The sequence below is a fragment of the Rana temporaria genome, chromosome 6 (assembly GCF_905171775.1).
Source record: "Rana temporaria chromosome 6, aRanTem1.1, whole genome shotgun sequence".
Taxonomy (NCBI): domain Eukaryota; kingdom Metazoa; phylum Chordata; class Amphibia; order Anura; family Ranidae; genus Rana; species Rana temporaria.
Window position 1 is genome coordinate 195,858,105 of NC_053494.1, and position 21,576 is coordinate 195,879,680.

At 41.4% G+C, this 21,576-nt stretch overlaps 1 protein-coding gene across 1 annotated transcript in view; it reads left to right on the forward strand.

Annotated features, from left to right (window-relative positions):
• The window catches only part of LRP1B (LDL receptor related protein 1B), a 1,757,966-nt gene that overhangs the window by 1,480,206 nt on the left and 256,184 nt on the right, over window positions 1-21,576 (forward strand). The window contains exons 50-52 of the mRNA XM_040358043.1: window positions 435-557; window positions 2,474-2,593; window positions 4,893-5,021. Coding sequence (XP_040213977.1) covers window positions 435-557; window positions 2,474-2,593; window positions 4,893-5,021 — 372 coding nt within the window. The remainder of the gene's footprint in view (window positions 1-434; window positions 558-2,473; window positions 2,594-4,892; window positions 5,022-21,576) is intronic.

Here is a 21,576-nt window from a genome sequence, read left to right on the forward strand (position 1 = left end):
ATGCACATTTTTTTCCCCATCGTTAAAGCGTACACACGACCGTTTTTCACAATGAGAAAAGAAGAAAACGAATGTGGCTGCTACATCTAAGGGCTTATGCAATATATTACGTTTTTTGTTTTTGGGTTTAGTTATGTTCTAAGTCTATAGCCCTCACTTTACCCTAATATTAAATTATGCCCTAAAAGCCAATAATTATAATTGATGCAATACAACAATGAGACCTTACAGAAATGAAATCTCAACACAAAAAAAAAAAACTGATTTGCATTTTTAGCATTTTATTCATGGCAAGAAAGCAATAATTAGTTATTTGTCTTACATATTATGAAGCATGACTATTAAATAAGGCTCCAAATGAATAATAACAAAAATAGTTGTGTGTTTACAAAGTTTTTTAACAGATCTTGTAAAGATTTGTTTTTCTTTTGTAGCAAAAGGAAAACTCCAATGCGAAGAGAATTACTTTGCGTGTCGCAGTGGGAGGTGCATCTTGAATACATGGGTTTGTGATGGTCAGAAGGATTGTGAAGATGGTACCGATGAGATACACTGTGGTGAGTTTGCTTTTGTGCTGTTTAATGCAAAAGTACAGTATCCTATTTTTTATTTTTTTTATTTAACCTTTCGAAGTTGAGAGTTAAAAAAAGCATGTGTATGGACACTTGCAATACTCGCAAATATGCACAAGTGACATACAGCCCATCCTCAGGTTTTTTCTGTCAGGAATGTCTGATGCCCATACAGTGGCCTTATATACAGTATATTTTATATTACACATTTGCCATCCTGCAGAGTTTACCATTATCTCTCCTTAACATTATAATAAAAGGAGTACTACCATCTGAACAAAGTGACATAACACAGGAAATTATTTATGCCAGTGTTCAGTCACGAGTGTGACCTTTACAATTCTGGTAGTTCCACCACTGGTGCTAGTATGTATTTATTTTTATTATTTTATTTTTGTATTTTTACCACTTTATGTTAGTTTTTTTTTTTTTTTTTACAACTTTATTTTGTATTATTATTTAGTTTTTTTTTTTTTTAGGAGCCCCATTGGGGGGCTTTAGTGAAATATCAGTGGTCTAAACAGACCTCTGATGTGTCACATTTGAGACAGAGAAGGGAGATTAAGGACACAGCCCTCAATCTCCATCTCTGTAACCTTAAAGGAACACTAAAGGTTTGTTTTTTATTAGATCAATTGATTGCTGTAAGCTAGAGCATTTAAATATCACTTACCTCGTTGTTCCTTTTGACCTCCAAAATACAGTAATCCAGGTTTAAAAATGCCATTTCCTGTCTCTCCTCTTCTTGCTTTCCACCAGCATCGCGACCGCCAGGCACGCGCATCGGCATCTCAGTGATGCCGTCTTTATACAATAGGCGGGATCTCAAGTGGTTAAAAACATATTTACCTGTCTTATGCCCACTCTCCATCTTGACATCTCTCCCACAGTAGCCAGTGGGGGAGGTGGAGGAGGGAAGCCAGAGAGCTGCGGGGGGATAAGGGAGGCCGGGGGAGCACACATCGGCCTGAGAGGAGCAGAAAGAAAAGGTAGCTGGATGGGAGGGGCAGAAGGGTGGCATATAAAGGAACCGATCCCCTCCATTTTCTCTCCTGCATCCACTGAATGCCTGTGGGAAGGAGAAGAGGGTAAGCCAGATTTCAGCAGTTGCAGCGGCTGGAAGCCGGCTTCTCCTCTTCTCCCTCCGGCAGGCATTCAGTGCGTGCAGGAGGAAAATGGAGGGTGTTGGTTCCTCTGTATGCCTCCCCCATCATCCCTCCTGCCCATGTGTACAGGGGTGTAGCATGGACTCCCTGGAGCATGGGTCTGGGTTGCAATTGCAACACATGTAGTTAAATTACTAGGAATTATTTTGAGGGCCCATTCACACTTGTACATTGTGGCAACATAATCGTTGAATGTGTCACTTTAAGAAGTAGGGTATGTTTACTTTGTTAGATACATTTTTACTGTGCAAAGTGATTTTTCACTTAGCTTAGTGGAAAGGTGAAGCCATGAATATTTTATTCACCCAATCATTTGTGAGGAAAAATTATGTTGCACATTATTGGGTATTCTTTACTTAGTTTCACCTCATTGACTTAGCTATGTGGTAGTTCACTTTGCAAAATACTCACACTCTTCTCCTTTAGTAAATCAACCCCAATTTTTCAAATATGCATGCACTAGTTGTACCCCTGGAATCCCCCAACGCCTGCCATGTTCCTAGAGTCCTTACCTGGGCAAATGGCTTGAGCTGTGTTCATTGTAAATCTTTTCCCACTGACTCATATATTACTGCAGAGAATATTCATTTAGAAATTGAGAGCATGATGAAAAGGTGAAAGCGTTCTAAGATGAAGGTTGTTCTCAATTATTTGATTTGGAGTAGAGTGATTATATTAACGAGTATGGTGTCACCCTATATTGACAGAAATTAAATGGTAAATGTTTCCGATTAGGCACCTCCTGTTCCTGGAGTCAGTTTGCCTGCTCTAAAGACAAGTGTATATCCAAACAGTGGATGTGCGATGGAGAGAATGATTGCGGCGACGGATCTGATGAAAGTGATGCTGTTTGCGGTATGTATATTTGTCAGTATTTTATCTTCAAGTATGAAATGAAATTGTCCCTCATTATGTCAACTGTCTTTAGTTCTACACTGTCTTATACAACTATTGAGTCCAGAACAAGGGCCAACATCTGGCCCTCTACAAGATTTTACTTGACCCGCAACAACGCTTGTATGATGGGGGCTTCTGAAGTAAAGGGGGGCTCTGATGTGATGGGGGCTTCTGATGTTAAAGTGGAAATCTGATGTGCGTGGGGCTTTGATATGGACACTGTACACCAGGCATCAGGCAGAACAATAGTCAGGTCCAGTCAGGAATCAATGTGGGTGGAAAGCAAGTAAGAAATTGGGTCCAGGCAGGGATCTTGTTGGACAACAAACAAAAAAAGGGTTCAGATCCAGGCAGGCAGCAATTATGAGAGTATTCAACCTGGATTGGCAATGGCCAGGCAATCTCATATGTAAGCATTATAGATCTTTACAGCACTAGCTATTTTTAAGGCTTGGGGCCAGATTCTCAGCGGACTTATGACGGCGTATCTCCACGTACACCGTCAGAAAGTCCGAATGTGAGTCGTCGTATCTATGCGCCTGATTCTTAGAATCAGTTACGCATAGATTTGGCCAAGATACGAGTGGCGTAAGTCTCCTACGCCGTCGTACTGTATCTTGGGTGCAATATTTACGCTGGCCGCAAGGGGCGCTTCCGTAGATTTACGCGTCGAATATGTAAATTAGGTAGATACGCCGATTCACAAACGTACTTGCGCCCGCTACGCCGTTTACGTTAGGCTTACGTCCGGCGTAAAGTTACCCCTGCTATACGAGGCGCAGCCAATTCAAAGTATGGACATCACCAAGCGTATCTTTTTACGACGTTTACGTAAGTCGTACGTGAATGGGGCTGTGCGTAGGTTACGTTCACATCCCAGGCATTGGGCCTGGCGTATCTTAGGGAGTAAATTCGACGTGATACTGAGCATGCGCGCGCATGCGCCATACGATCGGCGCGTCATTTACGTGGGGTCACGATTGATTTACATACAACACGCCCACCTCTTCCACATTTGAATTACGTGGGCTTATGCCGGCCCATTTATGCTACGCCGCCGCAACTTACGGAGCAAGTGCTTTGTGAATACTGCACTTGCCCGTCCAAGTTGCGGAGGTGTAGCGTAAATAGGATACGCTACGCCCGCACAAAGTTACGCGCTCATACGTGAATCTGGCCCTAGAGCTTAAAATGATTGTACAGTCCCACTTAATAATAATAAAAAAAGAACACACATGTTATTCTTACCTTCTCTATGCAGTTGGTTTTGCACAGAGCAGCCTGGATCCTTCTTTTCACGGGTCCCTCTTTGCTGCTCCTGGCCCCTCCCTCCTTTCGAGTGCTCCACCAGTCAGCAGCTTCCTATGGGGGCACTGGAGCCGAATCACAGCTCTGTGTGTCCATTCAAGCACAGAGCCCCGTCCCATCTCTCCCCTGATTGGCTGACTGATTGGCAGCCATGGGGGCCAATGGCACCGCTGCTGTGTCTCAGTCAATCAGTAGGAGTGTCCCGGAGAGCTTAGACATTTGTGGACATCGCTGGAGAGAGGGAAGTAATTAGGGGGGTGCTGGGGGGAGGGCTGCTACACACAAAAGTTTTTTTTTTTTTTATCTTAATGCATAGAATGCATTAAGATAGAATGCATTACGATAAAAAACCTTCTGCCTTTACAACTCCTTTAAATACCCTTTTGGTCAAAGCACATACCCAGTGTTATTTTAGGGAACTATGAAAGTCCTTGCAGGCAGCACAGTGGTGTAGTGAGTAGTACTCTCGCCTAGTAGTAACAAGGGTTGCTGGTTCAAATCCCGACCGTCTTTTACGTCACCAAGTTCTAGGCAGTCAAAAGTTCACCGGACTTTTGTGTGACCGTGTGTATGCATGGCAGGCTTGAGAGGAATTCCGTATGGAAAACCATCGTTTTTTTGCCGACGGGAAAACCGGTCATGTCATGAGAGTACTGTAACAGTTGGATTTCCACTTACTTTGCAGATATTTATCACCTCCTAAGGTTTTAATGTGACAGGAAGTAAGCAACCCCCATCTTGCCCCCCCTTCCGCCTGACGGGAACATAGACAATCTAAATCTCACAGGGTGCCCAAAAAAGTTTGGGCTATAAAAAAATGTTCTATTGGCATTTCATTGAGAGTAACAAAAGTTTGTGCAAGAAAGTTTAGATAAAAAAAATATCTAAGCTCATGAGGTTTCCATGTCTTTTCCTTTACTGGTGCTATATTTTATTTTTGTCATATCAGGATCTGTGACGTGTGCTAGTGACATGTTCAGCTGTCCCGGATCCCACGCCTGCGTTCCTCTTCATTGGCTTTGTGATGGTGAAAGAGACTGTCCAAATGGCAGTGATGAATTGTCTACTGCAGGCTGCGGTAAGTAATGTCTTGGGATATGAACTGAGTATTAGATCTTATGACATAAGTCCTTTTTACATTAAGCTGTAATAACAATAATTGGTGTATTAAAGTGATGTCAGGGACCAGATCACATAAATCTGATGGAGGTGTCTTTTATCTTTTAAGAAAGGGAACTTTTATTGTTAACCTGCGTGACAAGAGATCTGAGGGATAATTGTAGAAGAAGAGATGTTGTTTGATGCCATAGACAGTATTTGTAATAGGATGTCCTTGATGTTTAATTGATGGTAAAATAGGAATGTCTTAAATGCTCAGGTGTTTTCACAGCTAAAATTAGGTCTTAATTTCTGAAGGACCTTGTTGTTTAAGATAATGATCAATCTTCTTATGTTATATGTAAAATTCATTCTGGGGTAGTGGGACATGGCAAGTATGAGGAATGGTCAGGTTATGACCTGATAAAAGAGAAGTATGGCCAAAGCTTCTTTGGCCGGACTTCTCCTGTGGGTCGCAGGGGTGCACTTACTTTTTTTTACGTGACTCAGAATCAGCCAACAGCGGGCTAAAGCCATCACAGAGCTCCACCAGGCTCTGGAGGGACTAATGTTCCATGTGAGCTATTGGTCGGATATTCCAACCATGTGTGGGCTCCATCGGACGTTTGCTGTCGGAATTTCTGACAACAAATATTTGAGAGCTGGTTCTCAATTTTTCCGACAACAAAAGTTCTTGTCGGAAATTCCGATTGTGTGTATCCAATTACGACGCACAAAAATCCTACACATGCTCAGAATCAATTTGACGTATGCTCGGAATCATTGGACTTCCTTTTTCTCGGCTCGTTTGTAGTGTTGTACGTCACCGCATTCTTGACGATCAGAATTTCCGACAACATTTGTGTGACCGTGTGTTTGCAAGACAATTTTGTGCGAACATCCTTTGCCAACATCCTTTGGAAAAAAATCTACGGTTTTGTTGTCGGAATGTCCGATTGTGTGTACCTCCGGGCCCTTTAATAAAAACAAAAAATACATACAAAATATATATATAAATATATATATATATATATATATATATATATATATATATATATATATATATATATGTATATATATATATATGTATATATATATATATATATATATATATATATATATATATATGTATATATATATATGTATATATATATATATATATATATATATATATATATATATATATATATATATAAGGGGCCCCTTACAAGAAAAATGCACCCTTTCTTGGCCGCTAGCGGGGGGGGGGGGAACTAAAGTAATGACTAATTTGTCAAATCCGCCCAAAGCGCCGGCAGTAAAAATAGCGGTGTTTTACTGCCGATGCTATGAGGGGCTCAGTGTGAAAGGGATCTTAGGAGATATTTTCAGTACATATAGGTAAGCCTTATTATAGGCTTACCCAGGGCCGCCATCAGGGGGGTAAAGGCAGTACACCTGTAAGGGGCCCGGAGGTCCCCAGGGGTCCGGATGGCAACCCCCTAAAAAATATTACAGGCAGTACACCTGTAAGGGGTCCTGAGGTCCCCAGGGGCCCGGAGGCCCACAGGGCCCCAGATGGTAACTCCCCTTTTTTTATTTTTTTTTTATTTTTTATTAAAGGGCCAATTTTATTTTTATTTTTTTAGAGGTCTGGAGGTCCCCAGGGCCCCGGATAGCAACCCCCCTTTTTTTTATTTATTTTTTTATATAGGGGTACGGGGGGGCCCGGAGATCCCCAGATGACAACCCTTCTTTTTTTTTTTAGATGTATATATATGTATTATTATTAAAGGGCCCAGAGGTCCCCAGGGCCCCGGATGGCAACCTGGCAACCCCCCTTTTTTTATAAAAAATATATATATATATATATTATTTTATTTATTTCTTTTCATTTATATATATATATATATATATATATATATATATATATATATATATATATATATATATATATATATATATATATTATTATTAAAGGGCTCAGAAGGTCCCCAGGGCCCCATGTGGCAAACCCCTTTTTTTATTTTTTATAAATGTTTATTTTTTTATTTTTGTTTATATATACTTATTTATTTTTTATTAAAGGGCCCAGAGGTCCCCAGGGCCTTGGATGGCAACCCCCCTTTTTTTCTTTATATAAGTGTTTATTTGTTTTATTTTTATTATTATTAAAGGGCCCAGAGGTCCCGGATGGCAACCCCCTTTTTTGTAATATATATATATATTTTTTTTATATATATATATATATATATATATATATATATATATATATATATATATATTTTATTAAAGGGCCTAGAGGTCCCCAGGGCCCTGGATGGCTACCCCCCCCCTTTTTTATATATATTTTTCTTTATTTCTTATTTTTTTTGTAAAGGCCCCCCCTTCTCAATTCTCAGCAGCCCCCCCCCCGCTTCTCAATTTCAGGCGACAGCACCCCCCCCCCCCCACCGGTTCTCTGCTCCAGGGGGCCCATGCCTGAAGCTGTGTAAGGGGCCCCATAATTCCTGATGGCTGCCCTGGGCTTACCTATATGTAAAAATGTCTCAGGGGGGTTTACAACCACTTTAAGAGTTAACATTTTGGGAATCCCTTTCCTCAATGCAACCCCATCTTTTATATTTTACCAACTAGGTAATATATTGTGTTTGTGTGCACTTTGATTCATTTTAGTGTATTATTTACAGAACATACAGTATGTGTTTGATAAACAGTTGTGCAAATATAGTGTGACATTATAAGTTGCAACTCCCACCATTTTATTCTCCAGGACCTCTACGTTCAGAAAATATATTGTTGTTTGGGGGTTAAAGTAATTTTCTAGCAAAAAATGCAGATCTTAACATTTGGGTTCAATTAACAAATGAAGGAACCATTGGCATGCTTATATCAGCTAGTTTCTTTTCTCCTAAAATATTCAGATGGCATTTTCCTATGGGACTTATTGATAAAGGTAGCCAAAGTAATTGCCTTTATTTGAGCTTTCCTTTTAACAAGTAGCCAACAATCTTGCAGTTGCTGCGCTCTCCAGTGTGTGTGGCGCGCACGGCCTTGGTTCAGCCATTTCTCCGTCCCCAATCTGTCACATGTTTGAGTGACGGCCTGTGAAATGGCACTTTGTTCAGGGGGATGTGTAATCCAGGAGCACCTTCACGCCTGCACACTGCTGCCATAATGAAATGAACCACACTTGACTTGAGATGTGAAACGCGTGTGCTCGTCTGCAGATTAATCTCGGGCTGAATGTCCCCGTATGAGCAGCTTGCTATGTGCTTACACTTTCTAACTGGCTTGGCAGTCACAGTCTAGTTTTATTTAAACCATTCTTCTGCAGAGAGGCGATAGAAAATAATGGAATTCCACGAGCAGATGTGGAGAACAAATGATTATAGAGGATGTAAAGGTGCATGGATTAAGTCAGGTTGGCCTAGGAGACGTCTGACCTATCCACAGCCAGTCTTCGTAATGTGGTGTTCTGCCAGGCTGATTATAGCCAGACTCCAGGCAGATAGAAAAGACAAGTTAATGCAGCTCTATAACTATTTATGCTCAGTTTACACCTATGTGCGTGTGTGTGTGGGCCGCGTTTGCTCGGGCACGGCAGCCCATTTATTCGAATGGGCTTCTGTGCCTGCATTTAGCACAGAAAAAAGGTGCATACAAATTTTGACCATTTTAATTTTGACCATGCGATTTCCCTGCATTTCCTGCCCACACAAACGTGTTGCTTTTTTACATGCATGGGGTACTATTCAGATTGAATGGCAGCCCCACACGTTTTCTCACGGCCACACCCACAGCCACACACATACATGTGAACCAAGCATAATACATATATATCTATATACAGCGGGGGTAGGCAACCTGGGGCCCTCCAGCTGTTGCAGAACTACGAGTCTCATCATGCCTCTGGGAGTAATTGTAACTGCCAGCTGGAGGACTACACTGGTTGCCTACCCCTGATATACAGATACATAAAGATATCTATATATCTATATATATATATATATATATATATATATATATATATATATATATATATATATATATATATATATATATATATATATAGAAATCTATCTATATAAATATATATATATGTGTGTGTGTGTGTATACATATATATATATATATATATATATATATATATATATATATATATATATATATATATATATATATATATATATATATATATATACCGTATTTATCGCCCTATAGCGCGCACCGGCGTATAGCGCGCACCCTAAACCTAGAGGAGAATCCTAGGAAAAAAAATACTGACAATTTACAGATACAGTTACTTACAGTTGCCCGGCGTCCATCGGCGGCCTTGTCTGGTCCGGCGTCCGTCTGCGGTATTCGTGGTGTCCTCCCCGCTTCTCCCGCGCTGTTTTTGAACGCCGCCGCCGACAAATTCCAAGTGCAGTACACTCGGTTGGGCTCGGCCACGCTTGGCTCCTCTCGCGGAGCCGATCGTGGCCGAGCCCAGCCGAGTGTACCCGAGTGTACTGCACTCGGTATATGTCGGTGGCGGCGCTCAGAAAGCCAACATATACCGAGTGCAGTACACTCGGGTACACTCGGCCACACTCGGCTCACGGAGCAGAGCGTGGCTGAACCCAGCCGAGTGTACCCGAGTGTACTGCACTCGGTATATGTCGGCAGCGGCGCTCAGAAAGCAGGGATCGGCGTTTAACGCGCACCCACAAGTGCGCGTTATACGCCGATAAATACAGTATATATATATATATATATATGTATATCTTTCTATCTATCTATCTATCTATCTATCTATCTATCTATCTATCTATCTATCTATATATCTATGTGTGTTTATATACATATATATATATATATATATATATATATATCATTAACAGCATAACAAACAAACCCCATCACACACTGAGTTCCCTAGGCAGACGTTCCGTCTCCGCATACAGCTTGACACCTCTGAGCATCAATAGGTTTTAGACAGTGTTATCACACAATTAAAGGCCTTTCAAAAGCCAGCCTTATTTAACATATTAACAGTCTTCACAGAGAGATGAGTCACTATTGACTGGTTGGGGTCACAATTAACCAACAACTTGCAATCTCTCAAGATCCTGCAATATGAACTATTACTAATGTCCCATCTCATGTAATACATGAATTATGATTAGCCACCCTATGCCCAAAGGGCACAGGGTGGACTCAGACCCAAGAGTTATCAGTGACGCTGACACAGGAGTATCCCCCATCCTCACAAAGTCTCTGGGTGTCACGGGTCATCCTGTTACACAATCTATCTATCTATCTATCTATCTATCTATCTATCTATCTATCTATCTATCTATCTATCTATAGATATCTATATGTATCAGTATATCAGGGGTAGGCAACCAGTAGCCCTCCAGCTGTTATATAGATATATAGATAGATAGATAGATAGATAGATAGATAGATAGATAGATAGATAGATAGATAGATAGATAGATAGATATAGATATATACACTATATTACCAAAAGTATCAGGACAAATGCCTTTACACACACATGAACTTTAATGGCATCCCAGTCTTAGTCAATTCAATATTGAGTTGGCCCACCCTCAGGCCTTCTCATCTAACAACTGGAGGGCCGCCAGTTTGAGACCCCTGGTGTAGATACTTACAATTTGTTACATGTACAGTTCAAGCTGGACTAACGTAACTATAGAAAAACTGCCACACCTAACTTTCAGCTTTAATGTTGTGTTGTTTTTTTTTTTTATTATTGTTCAAATTGAAAATTTCAATGTATTTTCCTAGAAAAATATTGGCATGCATATTTGTCTAGTACACCATGCTGGTGATATTTACAGTCAGGTAGTCCCTTATTACCGATTTAGAGCATTAACAATTTTTTGTATTAATCAGTTAATTTAGGTGAAGTCACCTCGCTGTGAAAATGAATGCATGGTTGGGATTGTTGCAAATAGTTCCAAGGGATTAGATCAAGTTTTTATTATTCTACCTTGAATGTCAAGGTTATAGCGGTAAATACACTTGTTTTTCTAATGTGCGCTTGTTTGGCAGAATGACTTTTTGTGGAGAACGGGGTGATCTCAGTTTAAGTGCAGTCAACGGATGACATCTTACCCGGTGCTAAGTACACATTACATTAGTCTTTTAGAGGCAATTCTCAATAGTACTAAAGCTTTTGTCAGTCTACACTGAACTCTGCTTTGTTAATGTTTGCCTAAAAAAATATATAGAGAGCAATTTGTTACATGTACAGTTAAAGCTGTATTAAATACAGAAGTTGGCATTAGGTACAGTGCTGTGAAAAAGTATTTTTCCTGATTTTTTATTTTTTTGTATATTTCTCACACCTAGGCCCCTTTCAGACGTGCGGATCGTATGTCCGCTTTTTTATTCATCCGTTTGCGGGTGAAAAAGGGACATACATTGGTCCCTATGTGATTGCGGGTGTCAGCAGATAAACAGCAAAGGTCCGATTTTTGCAGACGGAAGAATGTCCTATTTTTTCTTCCGTCTGCGGATCGGATGAACACGGACACACGGTCGGATCCTCCCAGGGGAGAGCGGAAAAAAGACAGGGCGGTCCCTGCACAGTGTGCGGGGACCACCCTGTCAGCCGCCGGCTCAGCGGGGATATACGGAGCGATCCCCGCTGAGCTTACGGACACACGGAGGTGGATCATTACTAATCTGCCCCGTGTGAAAGGGTCCTTAAATGATTCAGATCATCAAAAAATTTTAATATTACACAAAGATAACCCGAGTAAATCCAAGATGCAGTTTTTAAATTATTGTTTCATTTTTTAACCACATTCTACCCGGCCAGTGTACATGTACGGCCGGGTGGGCACTCTCTCCTTCTGAGTGAACGTTCAGGAACGTCCCTCAGAAGGAGGGGGATCGCACGTGCAGCGGCGCGATCCCGATGCGCTCGTGTTACCGAGCTCAGGAAGGCTCTGTGATTGGCTCTCCTGATCTAATGACGGCCGTATCCAATCACAGCCGCCATGTGATGTAAATCCAGAGCCAGTTGCTAGGCGATCGGCTCTCCTCTCCTCACGCGGAAGTTGTCAGTGAGGAGAGGAGAGCGGATCGCTGCAGCCGGCTGGTGATCAGTGAATATGAACTGTTTTTTACAGCTTTTTACACACTGATCACCAGCCTAGTGTTACCCCATAATGCAAACACACAAAGTCCCCACACAATGTCCCCAAAACACATGTCCCCACACAGTAAAAACACCTGTCCCCCACATGTAACAGTAAAATCATATGCCCCAATGATCATCTGCACACATCTGTCTGTGATCACCTGCGCACATCTGTACATGATCATCTGCGTACATATGGCAGTGATCACACAAACCAATTATTATACACTTAACGTGATTTTATTTTTTTACCAAAGACACGTAGCGGAATACATTTTGGCTTAAATTTATGACAAAATTCGATTTTATTGGATTTTTTTTAAATAGAAAGAAGGAAATATTGTTTTTGATTCCAAATGTCTGTTATTTTTTCGCTTAAAAATTAAAAACATTGAGCTAGATTTAGGTACATCAGCGTACCTTTCGGCCGGAGTAGGCAGGCATAAGCCCGTCTAATTTAAATCTGGAAGGTAGTGGGCGTGTTGTATACAAATTAGCCGTGACCCCATGTAAATGTTTTTACAAACGAACGGCGCATGCGCGCGCATGCTCAGAGTCACGTCGAATATACTCCCTAAGATACGTCGGCTCAATGCTTTTGACGTGAACGTAACCTACGCACAGCCCTATTCACGTACCACTTACGTAAACGACGTAAATTTTGACGGCTGTTCCGACGTCCATACCTTAACATTGGCTGCGCCTCATATAGCAGGAGTAACGTTACGCCGGATGTAAGCCTTACGTAAACGGTGTAGCGGGCTCAAGTACGTTCGTGAATCGGCGTATCTAGGTCATTTACATATTCTACGCGTAAATCGACGTACACGCCCCTAGCGGCCAGCGTAAATATGCAGCTAAGATACGACGGCGTAGGAGACTTACGCCGGTCGTATCTTAGCAACAGATAAGCGTATCTCAGATTGAGAATACGCTTATAGATACGACAGCGCCGCATTCGGACTTAGGACGGCGTATCTATTGATACGCCGTCGTAAGTCTTTGTGAATCTAGCCCGTTGTGAATAAATACCACAAAAAGAAAGCTCTATTTGTGTAAACAAAACAATTGTCATTGAAAGTGCGAGAGCGCTGAAGGTTGAAAATTGGTCTGGGAAGGAAGGGGGTGAAAGTGCCCAGTATTGATGTGGTTAAGGGAAAAAAGCTGTTCAAACCTGCCTGGCCCTATGTGTAAAAAGTAATTGCACCCTCCCATGCTGAATCATTTATGAACTGTGATTAACTACTGTTTTTTGGAAAGCTGAGTTAAGTTTCACTTGCCACATCCAAGCCTGATTACTGCCAGACCTGTTGAATCAAGAAATAAATAGAAGCTGTCTACCCAAAAAATGTTTTGGGGAAATGGGGCCCCCTGCAGGTTTATGCCATAATGTGCTACTATGCACCACATACTAGCACATTATGACAGAATAACCTATCAAGGGATGCCGTCTAGCATTGCACTTTGAGTGTTCATACACTTTCATCTTCTCTCGGTTTACCTTCCAGGTTTCCTTTGTTTGGCCATTGGAATGGCCGGACCGTGATAATGTCATTGCCACGCATGTGCACAGGAGTCACTACATTACCTATTAGATTGTAAGCTCTTTGCCATTCACACATTCGACCCATTGAGGCAATTTTCCCTATCTGCACAGAATTTGTTTACATGCAGTTTTAATGGATGGACATCTATATATTTTATTTTATTTTTTATATATAAATACACACCTCAATGTGTATTGTTTTAAATATAAGCAGAACAAATCAACTGCATTTTACTTGGTATCAGCCTCTTAGGCCGCGTACACACGGCTGGTCAAAACCGATGAGAATGGACCGAGGTTCAGTTTCATTGGTCCAAACCGACCATGTGTACGACTCTATGGTCTTTTGTCCTTCGGACCAAAATTTAAAAACTTGCTTTAAAATGGAACCGATGGACCGCTGACCGATCCGGCCAAACCGATGGTTAGAACACAAAAGCATCGGTTCAAAACCCGCGCATGCTCAGAATCAAGTCGACGCATGCTTGGAAGCATTGAACTTCGTTTTTTTCAGCCCGTCGTGTGTTTTACGTCACCGAGTTCTGACCCGATCGGTTTTTGAACTGATGGTGTGTACACACATCAGACCATCAGGCCACTTCAGCGGTGGACCGATGAAAGCGGTCCATCGGACCATTCTCATCGGATGAACCAGTCGTGTGTACAGGGCCTCACAGTCTACTCTGCAGCAGTCTACAGTGGTATAAGAAAAACCAGCACACAAAAAAATGCCGCACAAGAAGCCAATCAGTTCATGTGCTGACAAGAAGCATTATGACAGTAGGAGAGAGCCAGGTGACAGAGATATGAGGTCATCACTGTATTGCTTCTGCTTTTACTATCCACTCACAGGGCATGGGTGGGTCTATGACAGCAAGTGGGTTGAATGATGCTGACTATCACTCAACCCATGAAGACCTAGTGGCGGAAAAGGAGTACTGCAGGAGGAAATTTCTGGTTCGAAGCCATGGCAGCAAAAGCTGTTTTTAAAATTTGTCATTTAACTAGACCTTTTTTTTTTTCTTGAAGCATATTCATTTTTTTTACTTTTATTTGCAAAATGTAATTTCCAGGAGGTTTTTTTTTTCCGTTTCATATCAAGAGGTTTTAAGCTTTATGCATTTGCAGAGATGAAGGACTGTGAATAAACCACTTTAACGTGCGAGAGTGACTGAATAAGGTTAGAGGAATGTACAGTACGTATTTTATATGTACGCTTTTAAGGTGATGGTTAGTGGTTTTGTTATCAAATGAGAATCCATTTAAACTTCACTTTGAAAGTCTTTGACCTTCACCACCTACGTTTACATTTTCTGGAATATAAGTGTGCTTCCTTTCTGCTATTTCATAGCTAAACTTTGTTTTCTATTCCGTCAGCCTTCGGTGTATATATATATATATTTTATTATTATTATTCATTGAAGATTTGGGTTTGTCAGCTTAGAAGGTTGCATCCTTCAAACACTTTTCTTACTTTGTTCTGTGTTACGTTGATGGCTGCAGTACCATTGTGTACTCTTCACCTGTCCTTCACTAGAGTTAGAGCTGGAATGACACATTGTATGGTTAAAGTGTTTAGCAATTGAATGATGGCAAAAATGAACAATCTGCAGTTTTGACTTTTTTATTTTTATTCCCCTCCCCCATCCCACTGGATTCCTTGGAGTCAGCATCTATCAGAAGTAACTCATGCAGATAGCAGAGAAATGAGATTGGAGAGGGAAATCAGAATAGGTGCTTTGGATTGAGAAGTACACACTATAGAAGGATATGCTTTGTTTTTTTTCTTTTGTTTTTCAAACATAATTTTTATTGAATTTAAGTGAAGTAGTTACAGAGAGCAGCGATAAATGAAGCTTCACATACACATGGGTAGGATCCATCATAATATGTCATTCATCAAAATAGTAATAGGATTATGCAAACAGAACTAATACAGTGGTAAACAATAGAACAGTAGGTGAGGACGTCATTGGATGAAACGCGTGTAGAGTGGGGCAGGGACGCTGACGATGTTGCAATTAGTGGTCGGAGCCCGTGTTGTGTGATACAACTGGGGTGTAGTGATTCTTTGAGCTGAGTGTGTAATCCCTAGTGTTTGGCAGGCACTTGGAACATGTGAGTGCAATGTTGTTTTTTTTTAAATAAAGCCTGCTGAAATTTTTCTACGCCATGACAAAAAAATGTGTTTTGTTTTGATTTGTTAATCTAGTTATTTAATTTTGTTAAATTTGGTTGATTCATTCAATTCTTATTCGGGATTCGTGCTTGGAATTTTCTTTGAATTTAGTGTTTTTTTTTCTATTCAAAACGTTCAAATCGATAAATTTCAAATCGGTCCAATCGAAATGTTTTTTTTTTTTTCGATTCCAATGTGGCAAAGTGAACAAACAAAATAATAAAAGCAAAAATTATTTTAAAACATATCTGATTTTTTTTGGTGCCTAAAATTGCACCTTTATATTATGACATATCTGAATTATATATGAATATCTAAAACTCATATCACAGATAAGGCCATTCAAGTTCCTCCACCCCAAACTCACTCATCTGTGTCTTTATGGATCTTGCTTGTGCACTGGTGCTCAGTCATGTTGGAACAGGAAGGGCCCATCCCCAAACTGTTCCCACAAAATTGGGAGCATGAAATTGTCCAAAATTTCTTGGTATGCTGACGCATTAAGAGTTCCCTTCACTGGAACTAAGGGGCCAAGCCCAACCCCTGAAAAACAACCCCACACCATAATCCCCCCTCCACTAAACACCCCCACACCATAATCCCCCCTCCACCAAACACCCCCACACCATAATCCCCCCTCCACCAAATGATTTGGTCCTGTGCACAAAGCAAGGTCCATAAAGACATGGATGATCGAGTTTGTAGTAGAGAAACTTGACTGGCCTTCACAGAGTCCTGACCTCATCCCGTTTGAACACCTTTGGGATGAATTAGAGTGGAGAAAGCTAGTCAGGCCTTCTCGTTCGCATCAGTGCCTGACCTCTCAAATGCACTTCTGGAAGAATGGTCAAAATTCCCATAGACACACTCCTAAACCTTGTGGGCAGCCTTCCCAGAAGAGTTGAAGCTGTTATAGCTGCAAAGGGTGGGCCAACTTAATATTGAACCCTACGGACTAAGACTGGGATGCCATTAAAGTTCACGTGTATGTAAAGGCAGGCGTCCCAATACGTTTGACAATATCGTGTATCTTGGTGCCTAAAATGTTCCCTTTATATTGTACTACAAAAATCCTTTCAATTATTGCAATGACAAGTCTGATGTGCCTTTCAGGAAATTCATATCACAGCTGATTGGACCGCATAAAAAAAAAAAAAAGGGAAACAGAACAAAAACTTTGTTTTTATTATAAATAGTCCATCTGCATTATATTGGGAGAAGCCTCTTCCTCCTACCCTTATATATTGGAAACAATTAATAAATAATAATCTTCAATTGTATAGAGATACCTAAAGGAATAGTGAGTAACTTGTATAGCGCTACAAATGCGAACTAAATCGCCTCAAGACGCTGTATCCAATGTCGTCGTCCAGCCACGCTTCAGAATAGATGGGTCTTATGTTTTTTTTCTGAAGGCCCAATCGTTTTCTTCCATCCGAAGGTCTGTAGGTAGAGCGTTCCATAGCTGTGGTCCTTGGACTGCGAATCTTGATTTTCCTTTAGATTTGTAGCGGGACTTGGGGATGTGGAGGAGGTTCTGATTAGTTGATCATAGGGCCTGATTTGCGGTGTAGTGTTTTATTTTCTTGCATAATTATTGCGGCGCGTTTCCATGCATGCATTTGTGGGTGAGGCAGAGGGTTTTGAATGTCACCTGATCCTTTACGGCTAGCCAGTGGAGGGACCTCAAGACCGGAAAGATTGGTTTACCCGTTACCAGTCTGGCTGCAGTGTTCTGGACAACTTGTAGATGAGAAATCTGGTATTTCGGTAGTCCTAGGTAGAGGGAGTTTGCGTAGTCGAGTCTGGAATTGATTAGTGTTTCCACTACTACTGCTGTGTCTTCTTCCGGGATGAAGGAGATGACTTCCGGGATGAAGATAGTGAGATCCGCTGACCACTGATCCTATTTGAGCGTCCATAGACATGTCTGAGTCAAAGATGACTCAGAGGCTTTTTACTTTAGTGCTTGGGGTGATGGTTTGTCCAAAGATGGTGGAAGGAGTCCATGTCATCCTAGAATTGATCTTCCGGTTTGCGTGGAGAAAGAGAAGTTCTGTTTTGGATCCATTGGAAGTATGATAAAGTTTGGGCAAAGTGGTTGGACAAATCGTACACGGCATCTAATATAGATGGAGGTAATGGTACATAGAAGGGATGTTCCCCATATGAGATACTTGAGCTAAGAAATGATGGTAATAATAGCAATAACTATAATAATTTTCCTTTCTTTCTTGTTTTTTCTATGCAAGGTGATGGGACGTGTTACTTTATCAATATATTTCGGATTTAATATATATGATGTGTTGTCTTGTCTTGTTTTGTTTTCTGTTTAAGAAATTTAAAAAATAGTCCACCTTAGTATTTTGTCTTGGTGCCTAAAATTATCCCTTCATATTGTAACACCAAATTATCTAAAAGCCATATCCCAGCTGATTGGACCACATTTATAAAATAAAATGTACACAGAAAAAAAAACGTGTTTTTTTTTTTAATTTTTATAAATAGTTCCTATAATTATAATTGGTGCCTAAAATGTTCCCTTTATATTTAGATACCAAGTAATTTTAGTTTTTGCTATGCCAAGTCTGATATGCCTTTAGAAAGATGTGACCCCAGCGTGAATCAAAAGGTAAAATTGCTGGTGCGTATCTCTGGTGCGGCCATCTACTGCCATACTACATAGTGCTCAGTGCCAGCAGGGGATAACTCTGACATACTTGAGATGTCACTTAAGGAGTTGATACGTTTTCAAATAAAATGGAAAAGCTTTTTTTAAATTTAAAAATAAATCATTTAACAGTTTCTTGAGGTTTTTTGGGGACAGAACGTCTTGCTTAAAACGTCCTTGCTAAAATAAAAACACTTTTCCAACATTGAGAGAGAAAGAGAAAAAAGTAGAGAAAAGTTCCCGCTGACAAGCCTGGAATCCTGTGTCTTTGAAAGATGCTTCAGAATCTTACTGACTCAACTAGTCAAAGGAGTGTATACCCCACTGACAAGGTTTAAATATGTTTTATTTCAATTCAGCCTAGACTTCACTTGAGACTCAATTGTATTCCGTGAGAAGCGTATACAGTGTGTTTTAATCTACAGGCTTCTCACAGGAGTTGTCTTTAGGTAACAAAAGAGAAGAAATATTCTCATTGTTTCCAGACAGAAAAGAACCCAAGTGTGAGAAATGATATTGTAAACCACCCAGCAGTAACAAATAACATGTAGCCATGGTGGGGCCTTGTGTTTGGCAACTTTTCAAAGGACCAGGTCAGTGATGGACATCTGTAATAATCTGGATCTCTACTGTGTTGTTGTAATGGTGAAGCCTTCTTCTCTGGGATTACTTTATTTTGGTGAGCAGTGGAAAAGTTCTTTGTAGTGGAAAAGCGTTGCCTTACTTTGGTGGACAGTGGAATAGGTGCCCCTTACATTGGTGGCCAAGGAAAAAGTTGCACCTTCTATGGGTGGTCAGTGGGAAATGTACCCCTTTATATGAGTGAGTGTGTGAATTTCAAGAATTATAGTGGGAGGGGGAGCAGGACAAGCAGCCTGCCTAATTATGGGATCCCTGAGGATGTGTTCCCAGTAGGTGAAGGGAGAACCCATACATGTTCTGAAGCCTGGCATCCAAGGTGGAGAGTTCCAGGGTTCAGTCTTCTGGAATAGACCCCCTGTGGCAGAGAGAGAGAGAGCGAGAGAGAGAGAGAGAGAGAGAGAGTGGGCCTGGGTCAGAGTCTGGATAGAGCCAGGAGAGCAGGAGTGAGGAAGCTCCACTATTCTGGGACTGAGTGAGTACTTGATCCTGTTTTCTCATCTTAGTAATACTTGTGTTTAACCCTAAGGCCCCGTACACACGATAGAATCTATCCGCAGATAAATCCCAGCAAATGGGTTTCTGCGGATAGATCCTATGGTGTGTACACGCCAGCGGATCTGTTTCCGCGGAGAAATCTCCTCTGGGATGGATTCCAGCAGATCGAATATTTGTTGTGCTGCACAACATATCCATCTGCTGGAATCCATACCAACGGATGGATCCGCTCGTCTGTACAGACTTACCGGATCCATTCGTCCAAAGGGATTCCCCGCACGCGTCGTAATGATTTGACGCATGCGTGGAATTCCTTATATGACAGCGTCGCGCCCGTCGCCGCGTCATAATCGCGGCGACGGCGCGACACGTCATCGGCAGAGGATTTCCGCGCGGATTTCAATGGGATGGTGTGTACACTCCATCCCATCGAAATCAGCGGATATCTTTGAGAGGATTTATCCGTGGAAACGGTCCGCTGGACCGTATCTGCGGATAAATCCTCTCGTGTGTATGGGGCCTAATTCTCTGCTATGCAGACTGATTTGGAGAATTATAACAGCAGATAGCAGTGACATAGTCTCTGTGCTAATTAAAAAGCTGGTATTGTTTTAAAACAGTAGCCAAAATCGGTAAATAGTACCAGTTCCTGCCAACAGTGTACATGAATCTTGCATTATACCATTAAATATGAACCCTGACGAAGGAAAAAAATACATATTTGTTAACTCTCCAAATAGCTTGTGGGCATTCTATGCCTTTTTAAATTTGAAATTAGGTTCCTAAGATCCACCACTATTTACATTAATTCATGGCCCTGTGATCTTCCACCTGTAGTGAAGACCCCAGACAGGCCCTGCAGATTTCTTCCAGGTTCTGTTTCCAAGTGAGTGTACGGCAGCAAGGCTCACAGTAGCTCCCTCAGTCTCACACACAGGATTGATCCTGTCCAATATCAGTTAGACACTGTACCGTGAATCTTCAGACCGGATCCTCAAGATACCCCCTTACTTGGCTCTAAACTGCTTCCAGGAAAATAGGCCCCCTAGCTCTAGCCTAGCTGGGACCTCTATGAATTATTTGCAGTCTTCAGTGGTCTTGCCTGGAAGGGCAGTAGCCCTTCCAGGCTGGGATCTCCTCCTTCAGAACAATAACCCTGCTGATCCAGGCCTCAGACTAATAATGGGCTCTCTCTCCAACTTCTGGGCACACCTCCCTAGGGATTGGTCAGAGTCCCATGAATATTTCACTTATGCCCCGTATACATGACCGGTTTTCCCATTGGAAAAAGTCTAATGAGCGCTTTTGGCCGGGAATCCTGACCGTGTGTATGCTCCATTCGACTTTTTTTCCCACAGAAAAACTGCCTGAAAAAAAAGAGAGCAAGATCTCTTTTTTCCCATCAGAAAAAAATCCTAGCGGAAAAAACGTTTGTCTGTATGCAATTTCAATGCGCAAAAAAAATGTGCATGCTCAGAATCAAGTCGACGCATGCTTGGCAGCATTGAACTTCATTCTTCTCGGCTCGTCATAGTGTTGTACGTCACCGCATTTTTGACTGTCGGAATTTGGTGTGACCGTGTGTACGCAAGACAAGCTTGAGCGTAATCTCCTCGGGAAAACCATTGTTTTTTTTTTTCCGACGGGAAAGCCGGTCGTGTGTACGGGGCATCAGGGTCTGCCTTTTCCAGCCCACTACATTCTAGAAGCTACTGAAAGGTATGGAGAAGCAGTTGAGCCTGCAGCTTGTGAGACCCAGAACAGGCAAAAATAATAACACTCTGCTCCACTGGCTACAGAGTAGCCAAAAAAAAGACATAATGTACCTTATCCTCACTAGCAACTAAACCACCACATGGCT